At 37.0% G+C, this 19,146-nt stretch overlaps 1 protein-coding gene across 6 annotated transcripts in view; it reads right to left on the reverse strand.

Annotated features, from left to right (window-relative positions):
* The window catches only part of LOC108749455, a 32,710-nt gene that overhangs the window by 12,832 nt on the left and 732 nt on the right, over window positions 1–19,146 (reverse strand). The window contains exons 1-3 of one of the 6 annotated variants that reach the window (XM_018488188.1): window positions 16,154–16,251; window positions 8,505–8,749; window positions 7,700–7,842 (exon numbers count right to left, since the gene is read on the reverse strand). In XM_018488188.1, coding sequence (XP_018343690.1) covers window positions 7,700–7,842; window positions 8,505–8,714 — 353 coding nt within the window. In that variant the 5' untranslated portion in view covers window positions 8,715–8,749; window positions 16,154–16,251. Of the gene's footprint in view, window positions 1–847; window positions 1,076–1,993; window positions 2,367–7,699; window positions 7,843–8,504; window positions 8,750–10,158; window positions 10,179–12,156; window positions 12,284–12,311; window positions 12,338–16,153; window positions 16,252–19,146 lie in introns of those variants that run through there. The other 5 variants (XM_018488186.1, XM_018488187.1, XM_018488185.1 and 2 more) reach the window with 5 other exon arrangements.

Below are 19,146 nucleotides of genomic sequence, written 5' to 3' on the forward strand. Positions count from 1 at the left end.
TATTTTGAATAAATTGGCTTTTATTATGCTTTGATTGATTAGAATCAGTGTTGTACGTACTATAAGTCACGCCAGACTATAAGATTATAAATTCACAAGCACGTAATTAACATGTCGTTAAATAATTATGCTTCATTAGCATGCGCACAACGACCGGACTAAATGACGTTTATACTTGACCTAGATTTCATTCTTGCAGAAAAACATTCAGTTCTCAATAATGCTCCAGAAAACTTATCAGGATCAAAATTAGCGAACTGTAATAAATGATAAGAATAATTGCACCCATTCTTTCTGAAACAATTTTACTCAAAAAGGAAGAATATTGCTTCATTCAACATACTGATATGAATGACAAATGTATATTTTTTACGCTAGAGGGAAGCGCTTTGCAATAATATCTTCTTCGCGCAAAATTATCCCGAAAGAAACGGATTGTACAAAAACTGTTTCATCTACTATAAGTACTTATTAACGCTACATTTGCAATTTCGAAACAAACACGTACTTTTTAATGAGATAACAAAATTATGAAAATATAATTTTTTCTATATTATATTTAAACGTAATAAAAAATCTGGTAACGATTTAGAACATGAATCAAAAATTATTTCAATAAAAAAAATAGGTGTGTTTTAAAGAAAATAATTAAAATAAAGTGAAGAAATTTTCATTTAAGCTATAAATTGTATGTTTAAATGTAAATAATAAATTGTCTCACATATGTATATATGACATTCATTTTTATACAGAAAATATAAATTTTCTGCAGAAACTATACACCTGATACCATCCTTAAATAAAAAATCTTTTTATTTGCTCGTCTCAGCTACAGCGTGCGCCTTACTTTTTCGCCGGAGTAGATCGCACATTCTTCAGCTCCATTTCTTTGTTTGCGGCATTGTTCTTCTCGGCGTTGTCCTGTGCATTCGGCGGCGAGTTTTGCGGATTGAGGGGCCTGGTGACCGGAAGTGTCGCCGTGTTGTCGCCTCCGGAGGCCGCCTCTACCTCTACGGTAGCGACCTTACAGTCGCCACCGCCCACCATCGTGGATTTCGTCTTGTCTCACGAGTTCCTGATGATCGTCAAAAGGTACTCAACGATCTTGTAACAAATCGATCTAATACCCCCTAGCGCGAGCTCAAGTGCCCCCTACGTGGTGGTCGTGTTTCGGAGCGCTGGTACCTACTGTGCGGCCATTTTGGTGCACGCCTCGGTATTAATCGAGTTCAATTAAGCCATTGTATTAACTAATTGACTATCGCGAATTATCTTTACAATCTCGAACAATTCAAGTTAACTAAATCTCTCTAAATCTCCCCTTTCCCAGAAGCGCCTGCGCTTTGATTCTTTGTCTCATTAAGGCTCTCTTTGCTGAAGCGCAAAAATGGAGCACACCCTTTCTCGTGACATTAGAGTACTGCGTAATATGATCGGTAATATATTGCGTATGATATATGTGTATGTGAAATATAACATAAAATGTATATATAAAATATATAATTGATACTTCTACATTTTATATTTATTTATGACAATAAAATCTTGAAGATATGCTCGTTCAATTCTTCTCCATTCTACGAAAGGAGGGAAAAAGCTCTGTAGCGCTACAGTTTGTGAATCGTCGGCAGAATCGCCTATGCAGAATTGAATTGCAAAAGAACAGGCAGCTGAGGCTTACGTTCGAATTGGAAAGAATGTGTGAGCAATACCAAGAGGCAGTTGAATGGCGGAGAGAGATAGAGCAAAAACAAGAGAGAGAGAGAGAGAGAGAGAGAGAGAGAGAGAAAGAAAGTAGAGATCCCCAAGACCTAATACGTAGGTCTCTGATCCCGCGTACTTGGTTGAACGAGCTAATGGAAAATTCCGTGCACACACGAGCGCGGCTGAATCTCCCAGGATCCTAGTGCACTGTACGCTCCGCTGACCGACAACGACCACCACTTTGAGCGTCGCGACGCACCCGCGACGACAGATGACGGGAGAGACTCACCTGCCAGAGGCGGTTGGCTGAAGGCTCTCGCGGTGACTGCGCCCCGGCTTCGGAAAAGGGTGTGAAGCGTGGACGCGGAGAAGGGACAGAGGGCGGATTGGGATCCCCGGAGAGAGAAAGAGGGAGACAGGAGATAGACGGACGGAGATGCGGCAACGGCGGCGCCAACAGAGGATGGACCCGTTTCAAGGGAGACAACGAGGCCCGGGCTCCTCTACTCGCGCGCGCCGAGCCGGGCGAGATGAACGGTGGCGACGAGACGAGGGCTAATTCGACGAGAGTGGTCGCCGAGAAACGAACGGGACCGCGCTGCAATCAGTCGGGCTGTGTTATCGGAGCGCTATGAAAATGGGGGTAGAATCACGATCGCCGCCCCCAGCATCCCGGAGACTGAGGCTGGCCGGGAGGTCTCTTCCCGGGCAACGGCAGCTTCTCGCACAAGCGCAATGCGAACGCGAGAGCTTTTGGTCTATATAGAGCCGCGGGGGTGCTCTTCTCTCTCTCTCTCTCTCTCTCTCTCTCTCTCTCTCTCTCTCTCTCTCTCTCTCTTCTCTTCTCTATTTCTATATTTCTCTCTCTCTCTCTCTCTCTCTCTCTTCCCTCCCCCCCCCGTCACTCTCTCTCTTTCTCTCGCTCTGTTTGTAGCTGTCCTCCGTTTCCCTCCTCAGGGGAGATGATGTCCCCCATCTTCTCGCGTTAGCTTATACGTTCTCCGACGCCTTACGTTCTCCGCCTCGGCGTAGTCCTGCGTCTTTACGTCTTTGTGAATTTTTCTTTCGTGTCGTCGACCACTTCTTGAAATCCCTCTTTACAGACGTAAACGTGCTTTGGACGTAGAAAATCGTGATAAAGAAATCGCGGATGTTCAACGGTGCCACCATTCCATTCTGTTTCCGCGAAGAAAAAAATCGAGCTATCTCATCTGGAGGGGGCAAAAATTTGTAGAGAGCATTTCTCATTCTAGTATATTTTCCTGCAAAACAGCAGTGATATTAATAGCGTTACTATACTTTTATTATTAGCTAATTTTCATGCATAAAATGAAACTACTTCCATTTCTCTGATTACTCTAGTGGGCTAATTTCATTTGTATAGGTAAACTGGTAAACTGGTTTAATATATTTTCGCGTGTTCTCATTCTAAACCTCATCTCTAATTGTCCTTTATAATGCTTTTCTGCACTTGGAATAGCTCTTCTTTTTCAAAAAAATTTCATGAATTTTTCTTGTACATAAATCCGTTTCTTTCTTGATATTTTTTTGATTCAAAAGGTTCAGAAACTGCGACGATCTTTTAAATCAACTATTTGCAATATTTACGATTCATTTATATCGCATATAATATGATTGCTTCTTCATAGATATTTTCTGCATCGATATTTAATATATAAGTACATATCTCTAGATTAAAAATTGCAGAAGTACTTGAATTTACGGCTTTCATTAACTTTTAAATGCTACCGTCGATTATCGGAGGATGCGTAGATCAGAACAGATATTTTCTTGTTTTCTGGCATCGAAGCTTATTGAGCATCTCCGTGATTCTGTCGACAGGAGCTACCCATGCAAGAAGGAGTTCTCTTTGTCCCAGAGAATTCGCAGCTGTTGTGCTATGAATTTTTCCACAGCTACGTCTCGCCGTCCTTTTCCCAATTCTTCTTCATCGACAAGCTCATCATTCGAGAGATGCGACAAGTCTGAGTGGCATCTCATTATTTGCGTGAAATAGGCGTCAAATTTTTAACGCGTTTTAATTTAAACGCGTTAAATCGGAAATTGTTCGAAAAATTTTCCATTGATTTTGATAGAAGTATACTTAATTCAAAGCACTTCCGCAAAGTTTGCTTACAATTAAAAGGAATGTAAATCGAAAGTAGAATTAGAACTAAATACGCGTTTGGAATCTTGACTTTGCAAAAATTCGTCTTTTATCTGAACGGAATTCTCTAGCAGCGGATAATAACTTCTCTTTCGAATGAATACGCTTTACCGGAACTAAAAACATTGCACTTGACATAGATATACTTCAAGTTTTCGTGTAATATTTTTGCATCATCTGAATAAAAAAAATATCGTTACATCTTATCGTTACATCGTAAAATTGTCTCTTTCGGAGACGATTTTAGAAACTGCTCGTATAATGACGAGACTCTTTTTTTATTCGGATGATGCAAAAAATGTTACACAAACACGGAGTATATCTGTGTCAAGTGCAGTGTTCTTAGTTGCGTCCAAAGCACATTCATTTGAAAGAGAAACTATTATCCGCCGCTAGAAAATTCGTCCAGAAGACAAATTTTTGCAAAGTCGAGATTTCAAGCGCGTATTTGGTTCAGCCACCGCCAACCGCTCTTCCACAGGAAGACGTCGGGGGGCGGGGGTGGTAGGTGGCCGGCGCGAGATAGTTGTATGCGGGGCGGGGGGGAGGGTGGGGCGGTGGACTACACGGCGGGTGGTGACGGAGGGGGAGGGAAAATGCTCCGTGGTTCTGCGACCCACTGACCCGCTCGATAACGCCTTCCACCGGGGTCGCTGACCTTCCTCACGCGCGAAATTCGCATTGGTACGACCCTCTTGGCGTTGCCGCCGTTTCTCGGCTCTCGAGTCGAAGATCATCCCGTCGCGCGAGGAGAGAGTTTCCCGATCGTGGGCGCGTCTCGGTGCATACCGCGGTACCGATTGTCGTAACCGATCGATGTAAGACGACGGTGAACGGAAGTGCGCAAGCCGACGAAAACGGAGCTTGACCGATTGTCAATCTGGAATGCTGGAATTGCTTTTCGATCGGCCGATTCGGCGCCCGAGGATTTGGCGGAATTTATTGCGCGGCTGTGTATACGCGTTAAGCGGGGACGAGAAACCGCGACGATTGGAAAAAGCGCTGCTTGCCGAAGAACAAAATCGCGCCGGCTTTTGACGATGTGGCAACAAATGAATAAGAGTATCGTGACAAAATTGGTAAATGCGCAACGTATGTATTTTACTTGCAAACGGATTGATGTTAACCCCTTCAATACCGCGCTACATCATTTTGTGCACGAGTGCAACACGCTGCGTATGTCATACCCAACCCGTACAATACGAATTAGGTACTTGCAAGTTTTTTTAACTGAATTTACACAATCCATCTCATAGGTTCGACTTTACCGTTCATGAATTTTCAATGGATTTTATTTTATACATCATATTCCGCATTAATTTTTAATCTGTTGAATTACTTTAATTGCTTATAATTTTCATAAAAATGAACAATATTGTAACAAATATTTTTTCAATCAAAATGCCAGACATTGAGGAATAGTGGTAGTATTAAACAAATATATGTATTTTTACTAGTAAAAAAGAAAGTTATAATATACAATAAAGTGAACAGAAATTTGGAAAGATTTTTGGAAAAAAATCAAAAGCCGGATATACCATACTGAGAGTGACATTGAAGGATTAAGGCAATCGGTCAGATTACTGATCTTTATCGATGATTCAAGATCGAGATTTGAAGTATGATGCGAGTTATTCTTGAGTTACACTCTGCTGGTTGGCAGGAGTCGATTTAAAAGAGTATCATGACATTTCCGCTTTCGATAACGAACGTCTAATGTTATTTAGTGACTACATAATTCAGACAATGGTTCATCTCAATCCTAGGCTTCACGGTGTTAGAATCTTTTTCATATAGATTTTCAAGGAAGAGAAAGTAGAGAACGACGAGGCACGATAATTGCATTATTCAGTAAAGATACCATTTAATTTATCGCGGTTTAAAGGCATACAAATGTAATAAGACCTGCGGCTTTCTCTTTCCGCTTTTAAGTATAAGAATTATCATAAAGTTTCAGCTTTTTAACATGTGTCCTCGTTGCAGCTTCCACATTTATCTCATCTTTGCTGTTTCATACTTTTGTCTCACGGATTATTACTTTCATTCTTTTATCTTTTATATATGCGCATTAATAAAGGTGACGAGAGCGTAAAAGTGTTAAACGAGGAATTAAGAATCGCGTGGTAACCCGGTTTGTGCAATTGAATCAGGCGCAACAGCTCCGTCGTAGTATTTTTCTGCGTGCTGTAATATCGCGTTTCAAGGATTGCGACAAGCGAGACACTCACGCACAGCAGTATTGATTTCGAGACCCGTTGGCAGTGCTGCCACGATTCCGCGTCTCTGGAACTAAACTACTGAATGAGAGATATCGCAAACGCGACGATGTGCCAAAATTTAACTTGGAATGGAAAATGATTTCTTTCCTGTTCCGGGAAAGAGTCTTGCGCAGTAATTTCTTCTTAATAATAATTCCCTCTTAATTGTCTCTATAAATTCTTTTACAATCAAGTTTTAACAATTTAGCTCTTACACTCGAAGAAGTCGCTCTTACACTGCGAAATGTGTGTACTTGTAAGTTTTTTTCCCAATGAAACTTTGAACAATTCATATATCTTCTCATTTTCTACGTAAACTCTGAATTCATCTGTGAATTTGTACCATGAATTTGTACTATGAATTTTTAGTGAATTTTATTTTGTGCACCTTATTCTGCATTAATTAATTTTTCATCTGTCAGATGAATGACTGTTGATCCAATTATTCTATCTACATATCGCCATCCGAAAGAGCTCTCAAAATCGGTATTTCTCTTTAAAAGCACCATATTAAAGCACCATTAAGCCGACTGGCTGTAAATTGCTGCATCAGTTATTACATTCGATGATCTCTATTATAGAATCGATATGTTATTAACTTATCGTTCCTTGTAAATGAAACGAAAGTGATCGCGTTTATTTAGCTAATTAAGTAATTTACAGCCCCTACAAAATATATGAAACTACGTTTGAAATATCCATACAGAGATATTTATATCCTGCGTTTTACGTCAGCTTTGTTTTACTCTCAGATTTTATGAAAATTTTGTTACAGATGATTATTAAGCAATTAATGACACCTCTCTAATTATATGATGAATCGATACATCCCGGCTAAATATATAAGCTTGAAATATACAAATATACTGGCTCTATTTATATAAGTCACTTGCTTGCTAAAACACCAAGCGAACGGTCTGCAAGTATCGGAGATCGTAAAACATGTAACCGCCTTGAAGTAAGTATCTCAAAGCTATTTTAAGTCGACCGAAGGCTTCCAGAGACTCTTTAGTGATAAGCAATGTACTTGAGATATCGGTGTTCCACATGGTGTGATGATTTTCGATTAAACGAATGATCCGGATGTTTATGTTTATCTCAAGTTGATAAAATGCAGAACGGATTTTATCATACGTATACATTAAATAGTTTCGAAAGAAAATTATATTACAATATGTCCTTATAGAAATCTAATTTAATACTGGCCAATTTAATACTGAAAGGCAGTGATCAATTGTTAAAATTCTAAAAATTATTTAAAAATCTAAAAAGTATTTAGTACTTAAAGCAACAGTGCTTTTAATATTTACTCAAAATAAATAATTAATTACTATCGCCCAGTATTATATTTTTGTAAGAATATCCTCTGATTATATCATAATATATTCCGTCCGTCATACATATTGTTCATTATACCATCAATTATGAAATTAGAAAAGTGCCTTCCATCAAGTTAAATACTTAAGAACATTTTGTAAAAATCTTAAATATTATTTCGTACAAAATAAATGTTAATATATATCTTACAGTCAAGGGCCTTACGAACTTGTATTTGTCAGAATGTACTCACTTCGCATTCTTTGGTAGCATGCCATTAGCTGGACCGGAATACGTAGGAGTGAGGCAGAGGGGTGGGTTATTCGAATTCTGTGGAACTAGAGGCTGCCTTGCGTGCGCTGGCGACGTGTGCGAGCCATAGCCATCGGAATTCAGCTGAAATCACCATAGAGTAAATTTTAATATTTCCAATAAAACTTTTATCAGAGTTATTACGTAATTTGAAATTATGTTATGAATACAATTACACTTGATATCATTACAATCTAATTTTATTTTGCGAATACGGATGTCCAAAAACCAATATATTCCTTTTCGTCATAGATTCTTTCAGTCAGTTGAGCATTTGCCAATATTGGGATATATTTAAATTATATCCCAATATTTTTGTTAGGAGAAGACTATTTCTACGTATTAACCAAAAGTTCTGATTAATGATCCGCATATGTGCGGATTATACACTGAGAGAAAAATATTTGGTATTGTAACTATAATTATATGTTAAAATAATTACAGTTAAAAGTTTTATTTTTATATAGTTATATTACTGCTATAATGTTAGTAGTAATAATCTAATAATTATATTTTTTTAGTTTACTGAAAAAGTGATGATAAATTTTATTCATATTATGGTAATAACACTATTTTTTTCTCAATGTGGGACATTTTATGTATATGTATATAATTTATTGAAACGTAAAGGCTTGTCTTCACTAAAATCAATCGGCATACTTTTCTTCTTCTTTCTTATAAAAGAAAAAGAAATCGGTACGTCAGTCGACTTCAGTGGAAACTACACTTTACATTTCATCACTCACCTTGACAACGGTACCAATCAAAGAATCAGGTGGCATTTCTGGAGGTTCAGGTATCACACCTGGATTTGTATGCGCCGGATAATCGTTGTGCAGATTAGCCTCCTTAACAGGAGTACCACCGTCAAGTCGTTCCATGTCCAGGCTATCAGTTGGTGTCGGCTGGGAGAGCAAACGCTCTTTCATCTCATGTAAGTATGGACACCGTTGCATCTCTTCAGACTCTTCTGTTTTGTCTCTTTGACGATCTGCGGGAAAGTAAAATTATATCAGAAATACGTGCGAAAAAATTATCTATCAAATATTTAATATATTATTCAAATATAGAATAAGCCATCGCAAAACTGCTCAAATTTTACAAAAGACAATTAAATTTTTATATTTTTTGCACTCTTGTTTCATTATGAAAAATAACTTTATTGATCATTTCATTTCTTCTCATAAATTTGAGAGAAAATATATTAAATTTTCAATTTTTATGGTTGACCGTATACATAAATCCTGAATGAAACTTACGGGAGACGTGTTATTGATCGTAAAAAATTTAAATAAGCATGATTTCATAAAAATATGTGCAACACAATGCAGCAATTTTACTTATACAAATAGGAATAGAATCTTGTTTCACATCTCAATTTATACAATACGAATGACATACTTGGAAGTTTTTTTATATAACAAAACAGAATTTACACAATTCATCTTATCTCCGTAATTTCGATTTTACCATCCATAAATTTTCTCTCAGTAAAATTTGTGCATCTTATTTTGCATTAATTTTTAATTTGTCGGATAAATTTGATTGCTTATAACTTTTATAAAAATGAATATACTGTAACTAATTTTCCTTTAATCAAAACGACAAACATAGGAAAAACGATGTCAAAGAAATGCATGTAACTTTAATAGTAAAAAAAGTTATAAACAATAAAGTAAATAGAAATTTGGAAGACTATATAAAAAAAAAAATCTGGTATACCATACTGACAGTGACATCAAAAGATCAAGACAATTGAATTTGCTGGATTTGTTGGACGTTTCTTTGATTTTATTGAAGCGTACGCGCGATCCTTTGAATCTTTAACTTTCAACTATCGGAAGAAATAAAACTTTCGTAAATCGTTCTGATTTACGAAAGCTTTGAAAAATAACTTTTTATTTGCGAAACAGATAATCTATTTTGAAAGTGTTCAAATTTCAATTGAATTTATTCTAAAACTTAGAGAATACAAATTTCATATTATAAAAGCTCATGCGCATTATCGTCATTTTTGTTTACATCTCATTAATCGCTTTAGACTTTCGTGTAATTTTATCTGGATAGTGATATGATCGAATGAAACACGGAACACTCGTGGTATATGTTGCGCCAATGATCGTTATAGGTCAGATAAATAACTTTTTTTAAGATAGCTGAATGACATTTATCCTTTAATCAAGAAATTTAACATTCATTTATTTCTGTAATGTTATTATTAACGTGATATATTGAGTTAGTATTATCGTGACATTCTTTCTTCATTAACATACACCCCACATTATATTATATTTACAAATGTAAAATAGTATATCATTTAAATTCACGCTTGAAAGATTTTATAAGCCTACATGTATTATCTTATTGATTTATTTCACCGAACCTTTCCACTGAACTTACTTAAAGCCACGGTACCCATAATGCACACTTTAATATGCGTGGTTGTTACTTTAAGAGAGAAGGTCCTCGAAGGAGAACTTGCTTTCGCGCAAGAACTCGGTGAAAAAGAATATGCGGTGCTGAGCAGAAGCCAACAACGACAGTGCAAACGCGATCGGATTAATACTGTCTCAGAAGGAAGCTCCAGCCGTTAACTCGCTTCTTAGCTCTCTCTCCATAGTAGAGTTCGCCAAACATGGAGCTGCGATTGGCGCGCTAGAGTGTTCGCCTGGTCACGTGCGTACATCTTTCCACGTGGATGCTCACCGAAGAACTGGATGAGCGAGATAGAAAACTAACAGGCACCTCGAAGAGATATTTTTGCAGAACTTACAATACTTATGTAATAGGCCGCGTATTTATATGCAACAGCTGAAGACACTGTTCAGAAGAATGTCATAGGTCTATGTGCGCGACAAAGAGAGCGCGTAAACAATGGTGAACAGACCACACAAACGTTCTTCTAATGTTGTCTTCAGTTGTCATCATATAAAAATGAAAAGTCTATTACATAAATTCATGACTTGTAGAGCTCGCGACGTCTAACGCAATCCTATTAGATTTTAAGTTCTACTTAAAAATAATTCATTCGCACAGCCATTTGAATTTGAACTTACTTGTCCGAATTTGAACTTACTTGAATCCGAGCTCAACGCATTGTACACACTCGTATACATTTACAATTTATATCTCAGGTACACCTTAGAACATATTGGAAGTAACCGGTCAAACTGAATACCATATCAAAAGTGTCCCCAATATCTGACCTTGTTTGTTTGAAATCTGTCTATGCGCTTGCGCTAGATAATAATCGCATATATAATATTTGCTTAACTTTATGCGATACATAGCTTTATAATATTAGAATTTCAAAATTGTCAGATTTGTATAGACGCACATCACAAATAAACAAGGGCAAATACAGGGTTTTCCAAAAACATGGAGAAAGATATGAAAATGGTGAAACATACCGATATTCTAAAAAGTTATCTTTTAGTGTGGACCCTGAAAAACCATCATTTCCAGGTGCATAAAAGCGGGAGGAGTGATGAAAATTTTAAACGGCACTCAGAGGTCAAGTGAGAGTTTATTTGCAAGGCCTTTTTATGACGATAAAAACACTGATAATTTTAAATCGCTATCGAATGACGCCATTTAAAACGACACAAAAAGGTCACAAAAGCGAAAATTTCATACAATGGCATTACCCAAAATTATTATCCCTTTCGCATCTGGGAGTGATGGTTGATCAGCACTTACGCCAAAAGTTTTTTAAATATCGGAATTTACCGATTTTCGATATTTTTGTTTTTACAAGAATTATTACAGGCTTTCCTAACTTTGAGAAACCCTGTACGTTAAATTGAAGACAGCGCCGACACATAAACGCGTTACTGAAAACTTATATTTTCACGTAATTTTTTCATGTATAATCATTGATCTATTTTAATTTTTATTAATTTATTAAGTTAAACGTTTATCCGATTATTATGAAATTATTATTTATGCAAAATTGCATTAATCTCAGTATTGAATCGTTAGCGGATATTATTCGCTCACTTTGAATTAATTTATTTCAATTGAACAGGTTTGTACATTTAAAATGAAACACGAAGGAAATATGTCGCTTTGTTGCGGTACAGCACTGGAAGGGCGGTGGGTGTTTGGGAACGGTTACTGACCTATCTCCTCTCACGTTACAGTCTATCTTTGTGAGAACAAGGCAACCACGTAAAATAGCGCGGTAGTAATAGGGAGACGTGATATCTTACGATGCGTATCTGATACGGGAGAGGAAATTTTAATTTTAACAATTATCTGATAAAATTATCTAATAATATATTAACCGTATTTTTATTTATTTATTTAGAAAATAATTTTAATATTCTCAAGATTATTTTTCAGATTCGTCGGATTTACAGAATTATAGTATCCATATTCGCCATGTCTAAATTTTACCTCATGTTACGTTTGAATTAATCGGACCACCAGACGTTGATAATTAATATCCATCAGTTACAAGCCGGACTTTACGTTATGTCTAGCTCAAGTGACAGCGTGTAATTGACGATACGTGCGAAACAAGTCCAAGGACCGAGAATTCGATAACTGACCTAACTGAACGCACATTCAGGTGACGTCTCGACATCACGATGTCTACTGCAAGCTTGTTCCGTCGTGCAAGCTCTTTTCTCCCTCTCTTACTATTTTTACCCATCGTCGACTGTACACACATACACACACACACACACACACACACACACACAAACATACACAAACATACACACACACGGGCAAACACACCAAACATATATTTAGAAACCTGCACTTCGCCAAGAACGACAGCTTTAATTACGAATATCCATTCGCGACTCAATCTTGTCTTCATTTTTCTTTCATTCCTTTCTTTCTCCAAAGCACGAATTTCTGTTTTCTTTCCCCATGTGCACATCGACCAGCGCGAAATTATTTCTGCCGTCCATTTGCATCTGCTTTGCCACGACGAGGTTTCTAGGCGGCGTTCACGTGAGAGGACCGATTCTGAAGATTCAGCACTGACAGCGAGCAATGCGGCTGAACGATCAATTACAGAAAATACGCGAGATAATGGATTTAAGAATACCTCAAGGGCAATTCTCAGATCGTTGCTGAAAAAAACTTATGGTCCAGCATGGACGGTACAGTGATTTCGAGGCGATTACGTGTTCAATTGCTAAAATCGTTATTAAATCATCAATCAAAATTATAACTTTCATTTTTCGTGCGTAATTTATATAAATGATAAATTGTAAATATATTTAGATGGCAAAAATGACAAATTTAAAAAAAAATGGCCGCGTTTAGCAGAATGTTTATTTTGCAATCGTTGGAAGTCTCCCTTCGTGCTGATTGGATTATACTTTTTTTTTTCAGATCTAGAAGAATAATCTCAGCGAAGAAAACTTCCGACAGTTGCAAAATATATATTCTGCTCACGCCGATGTTTCTAGCGACACGCGTTTTTTTTTCCGAACGCATCCGCCTTTTGATTTGACGAATTTTATCATTGGTGCAGTTCGTTCACTGTGATTTAATAGGATTATTCTATTTGAATTTTTTTACGTCGCGTCACGTCACACGCACTTATAATTGACTGAAATCAGACTAGGGTAAAAGCCTTCATATTGACATAGTGGGAAGAAAGCTTTTCGATCAATCGTTCAAAGAGACACGAGAAATTGAAAGATGTCCTTTCAGAATTTTTTTATCTCTAACAATCGAACATTTCTTTCTAAAGAATTTGCATTATATGTTATATGTATATTTAATGTACTTAAGAACACGAAATCTTATTATGTGCATATAAAAATATGAAGTGTAGCGATGCAATATTATAATGTTGTGCTATAAAATTCGCATATCGCTGCATAACTCCAGACAATAATTTCGCTTTATTTCCGCATCCACGTTCGATAAAATCTAAACATGTAGAAGTTTCCTGCAGGAGGCTGAATCTAAGGAGAACGACCTATTTCATACAAAGGAAGTACCGAAGAATATCGGAGTTCGGAAATAAGGTTCTGATATCAAGACGTCAAGCGTTTGAACTGATACGTAGCGTCGAGTCTGGTCTTTGAGCTTTGTAACGAAGTAATAAGTTTGAAAGTCTAAAGTTCCTGCCGGTTGATTACTTTATCCTTGTGCCTTCTGGTCGTTAATAAATTGCAAATCACTTTAAGGTCCTTTCGCTTCGTCAGGGATTAAACAAAATCACTCGGTAGTCACAGCTAACTTTTAGCTACTCGTAGATGCACGTGATTCAAAATTCAAAGTCGATATTTTACGAATATAAGCGTGCAGAAGTTACTTTAGAAGATCCACCACATGTCGGAGAGATTCAATGAATAAAGTTCACGAGAATAATGTAAATACGAATACTATGAAGCTTCAGAAACAAAAAATTAAAGTCGATCGATAAATCCTTGAACTCGCGGATCTTCCTACTATTAAATATAAAAATAGTATATCGAACATCACGTATATTAATTTTTATAAATCGACTTCTAACATCAAAATCAACATGATGGAAATGTATTAAATTAATTATAGTAATGAAGCATATTGAGAGACAAGTCTGACGTATAATGTTCCAGCTCTCTCAGACAGTCAGATATAATTCACTGAATTATTAGTATATTTCGATTGAAGAAAATAACTTCAAGTCACGGTCGCTATTTATTATTAGTTAGCCATTATTGCATCTTTATCCAATACTTTTTATAGAATAAATTTCTCTCAACATAACTGTTATATTATTTGCTCCTCTGAAAGTAACGGTGGGTCTCCTACTCAATGATATTCTTTACGTTACACATCTGTATTGAATTATTGTTATTAAAATAAATTTAATATCCATCCGCACACATTCTTTTTCCTACGATTTTTTTATGTCATTTTACTTCCTTAAAATTAATAAAATTAATGCCTTTTAGTCAACATAAATTAAATGGATATACATGGATCTCATGGAGATTCAGCGTTAGTAACTGTGTCACAGATTTTGACATCGGAGGGTCAAAGATCAACAGTCGTCTGTTAATTGAATAATTATGAGAGTGACAAAAGGCGATGGTTCATTAATGGTTATCGTTGAGCAGTGTTACGACAGCGCATTCATCTCACTATCATAATTACTCCGGATAGGTTTGATCACAAATTGGCTCACTATATCAGCGAAATTCCACCGGCGCATTCGGGCGACGTCGACGCGCGTGGCCGGAAGTCAGCGAGCTTACATGCGGGGTAGCTCACGATGGCGAAGATACTCGCGGCGACAGTGCGACTCTCGCGGGGTGAGAGACAATCGAATCGCACACATGTACAAAGGTCGCGGGGGCGAGGTTATTGCTTTCGCCGGGGTGAACCGCGCGCGCGAGCGAGCGGGCGTCACAACAAACGGAAGCCGGAAGTGGCCGCGGATCGATTCGCAGTCCCCGCTCGGTCGTGGACCTCGAAAAAGCCGGTAGCTCGCCGAGGCGCTACCGCGGTACAGCACGGCACCCGACACGAAACACGGCCAGACTGCGTGGCGACCACCTGTGAGCTTCGTATCGGCGCCGGCGTCGCGACGCCCACGTAGGTACTATCCATCGACCGATCCCGCTTCCCCCGTGAGAGTCCGCGTTCCCAGCGTCGAGTTGGTCAATGACGGCTCGTTCTTTGATACCGTCGGTAATTTCCCAATTTGTTTGGAGCGTTACCCACCCTAATAAGATTGGCTCAGTGTAAAAGTTTCTTTTCTCGTTTCTTCATTTTCAATTCCGTTTCAGATAGAGCCGCTTCGATTCCCGGCACACAGATTATTTTCAATTATCGCACAAAATGTGAAATATTATTTCGTGCAATATTCTGTTGTGCGCTGTTATTTTGTGCAAAAATTTGCATAAACGTGTAACGTCGCAGAAGATCAACTGGAATATTAATTGGAATAAAATAAAGATATTCTCTTTTATGCACGGAGATACATACGGACAGACAAAGCATTTCCGCGTAGCGTGATTCTATAAAGATTGACATTACCTCGACTGCAGTTGCGCTACATAATAATTGCTGTAATTGAGGTAATTACAACATAGCTTTTCCGCCGTTGCCATTTATGGAAATATTTGCATCGGACTTGCTTTCAGCTTAAAGTATATTTTTTAATTTAACGCGATTCTTTAGAAATTTATTTAAAAACAAAACTAAAAAAAAAAACTAAAATTAAAACTAAATTGAAAACTAAGCTAGTTTATTCTTTTCGAAAATCGATAAAATTAAATAAAGATAAAACAAGTTTTCACGTCAGATTTATTTAACAAATAAATGACAGTATTATGAAACTAAAGAATTATTTTACATCCTATGTAGAATATATGTATTAGTAACATAAAAAAATAGAGGAAATAACATGAAAATTTATTTACTATTATCTTACCTTCATTGTGAACCACAAATTTTATCTCACAATTAGGGAAAGATCTCTAAAAAAATCCACAACGCATTCACAACATGCCAAAATATAATTAACCGAAACACAACTCAATTCCGATCACGAATTTGTGTACAACATTTCTACAATAATATGAAATAATGTACATAAAAATATAATGCGTTAAGTAAAATATTTCTTCACTACACCATTAAGTACTCCAATTAAATTCGCAAACTGATAATTTGCTATTGCAATTTAAGTGAATTTAAGTAATCTTTTTTAATCAATCGTCACACTCACAAGATTTTTTATTAAATCTAATACTATCTTGAATAAGATATTTATTTGTTAAGCAGAGCTACGTCGAGGCACTCACGTCGCGTTTCGCGTCTCCCGCGCGAATAATCGTGATTCTATGATGGTCGCGCGATATCCCGTTGGGATCCTTTCTCTTTCCAAAGTGCAAGTCGGCAGTGGATACTCTTGGAGATCGAGGCGAGTAACTTGATAATGTATGCAAAAGAGCGTCCTGAGCTTATTTCTGTTTTAAAGTGTTAAAGATATGATTGACATTAATTCGTGCATAAAAATGCGAAAGTTTTTCGAATATCTTTTGCACTATCAATTTCAACCGATTTTACGTTTTTATTTACAATTTTTTCTCAGAGTTTCGACAAAGTAAAAATCTTTTTGTCGGGATATTTGTCTTGTCTATTAGATTCCTTTGAAGTCTAACGCACCAATCTTGTTCTGTCTAGCATATCAAAAACGAAGACAGATTACTGCAGACACTACAAGGGCGGTAGTACACATACATAGACCTTTTCTCGATTCCTACACATACTCTAACTGTCACCCATTGCAACTTCAAAGAAGTCGAACTACTAATAATAGACGTGTTTTTATTTTTCATTTATTGTGATTTCTCTGGTTTTCCGATAGCAAGCTCATTTTAGATACACACACACACACACACACACACACAAAAATACATATTTCACGGTAAGACTCTTGTTTGACAATTTCTCGATCGAATTACGTTACGCACATGTATTCTCTACCGCGCGCCCGAAATTGTGACATTTAATCATTATAGGGAATTATTTTGTCGATGGTAACATAACTCAAATAAAGATGAAAGTAGAGGTGAATTTATACTTGACAAGGCTCTCAATATGTTTTCCTCTTTTTTCAGTCATGAAACCACAGTTCAATGTTACGTCCTGGTGAACGTAGTCCACGCATGCACCATGTGCGTGTGTACAGCGTTGGAACCCAAACGATCCTGTCGTTTTTCCTCACTGGTCCTTGACTCGATTTTTGGGTCGTTACAATATAAATACAGGCTGGTCGATAAGTTCAAGGTTCGCGGCACGGTCGAACCAAAGCCTCCGCGCATTTATCAGCTCGTTAACCGCTCCCCTTTCACATATAGTTTGAAACACGCCGCGCACATTTTTCTCGTTTACGCAAGATTAATTGGCGCAGTCGAGCGCAAGAGCCATTTTTCAAAACGTACGCCATGATGAAAAATTCATAATTTAGACGGGAAGGGAAATTAGCCGGGGCGAACGCAATAAATTTTAACGGTAGCATTTAATGGTGTCACCAAATTGTGACTAAAATATATTAGTTAATTACACAATATATTAATTATTTAATATTTGGAAATAATTCGTGACTTTATACGTGACTCGTATGTTGTGCGTTTTATCCATGTTTGTATTTCTTCGCATGTATTTCTTCGAATTTCATTTTTGTGAACTCTACATATATCACTTCGTATGTTTTGCGATGAGTTTTCTAAAACCCCTGGACTGTATATCGCGAATGCATTCCATCCCGTAAGAAGCTATTTCATGTGTTTGCTACACGCAACCAATTTAAAAATCGATATAGCTGGCGTGGAATTGTTTTGCTAGAAAGTCATTGACCGAGAAACCGGCGTAGAAAGTAGCATTATTTGATATATTCTGTGATTGACTGTGATTGGCATTTATAAAAGCATGTAACAGTTGTAAATGCGCAACGTAAAACAATGCCAATCTCAATTGATCATAAAAATTTTAGATTATATATCGACAATGTCGATATATAATTTAATTCATGTTAATATCTTTCTGCCATTCACATTGAGCGCGCGATGATTGAAATTGTACATTATGTTAAAGATATAGAAGCGTTTGTTATTGTTTTTTTCAATATCCAACGCACGCGAGGAACTTTATATATCGACGAGTTCAAACTTCCACATTCGCGAGGCTTCTTATAACACTTCTTATAACACACAAATATTCCGATGTAGCAATTTTATAATTTCTATCGCGCATTTGGCATGAAACTCCAACTTCATATGTAACATACTATTATATATTTTACTCGCGACATTTAAGATTGATTGTTATCTTAATTAAACTCCGCTACCTGTAGCAGCTTGCGAAAACATTAGCAAACACAAATAAGTGAAGAAGGGCATATTTGATCGAAAGAAATCGTGGTGCTTCAACGTAAAATATTATTATTATTAACTCTGCTGATCTCTGTTATTTCTGATCTATTTGACCTAAAACATAATTAATTTTCTTACTAAGATTTTATAAAAAATTGTTCTCCGGCATTTGATGAGTTCTTCTGTTAATGTAAGCTGTTCCTTCTGTGAAGATTTTTTTTATTTTTTTATATAACTTTATAAATATTTTGATCCAAACGTTACGGTCGTATAATAAATTTGAACTGACCAGCATAAGTTAAGATCCACTTTGATCAATATGACCTTCACTTATATGCGTTGATCATGTTTCGACTTTTCACTTAAATTGTTCGAATTAGCAAAACTTTCCGGAAGTCTGCATGCACGTGACACAAGCGATTCACCGATTGTCGCGCGCGCAATCACGTAATTTTCAACGTAAGACGTCCGACACAAAAATCCAACAAGATCCAAGAGAGCACTGTGTAAAACACCCGTGGAAATTCCACATGGCAGATATACATAC

This window comes from Trachymyrmex septentrionalis, unplaced genomic scaffold, assembly GCF_001594115.1.
Source record: "Trachymyrmex septentrionalis isolate Tsep2-gDNA-1 unplaced genomic scaffold, Tsep1.0 scaffold29, whole genome shotgun sequence".
Classification (NCBI taxonomy): domain Eukaryota; kingdom Metazoa; phylum Arthropoda; class Insecta; order Hymenoptera; family Formicidae; genus Trachymyrmex; species Trachymyrmex septentrionalis.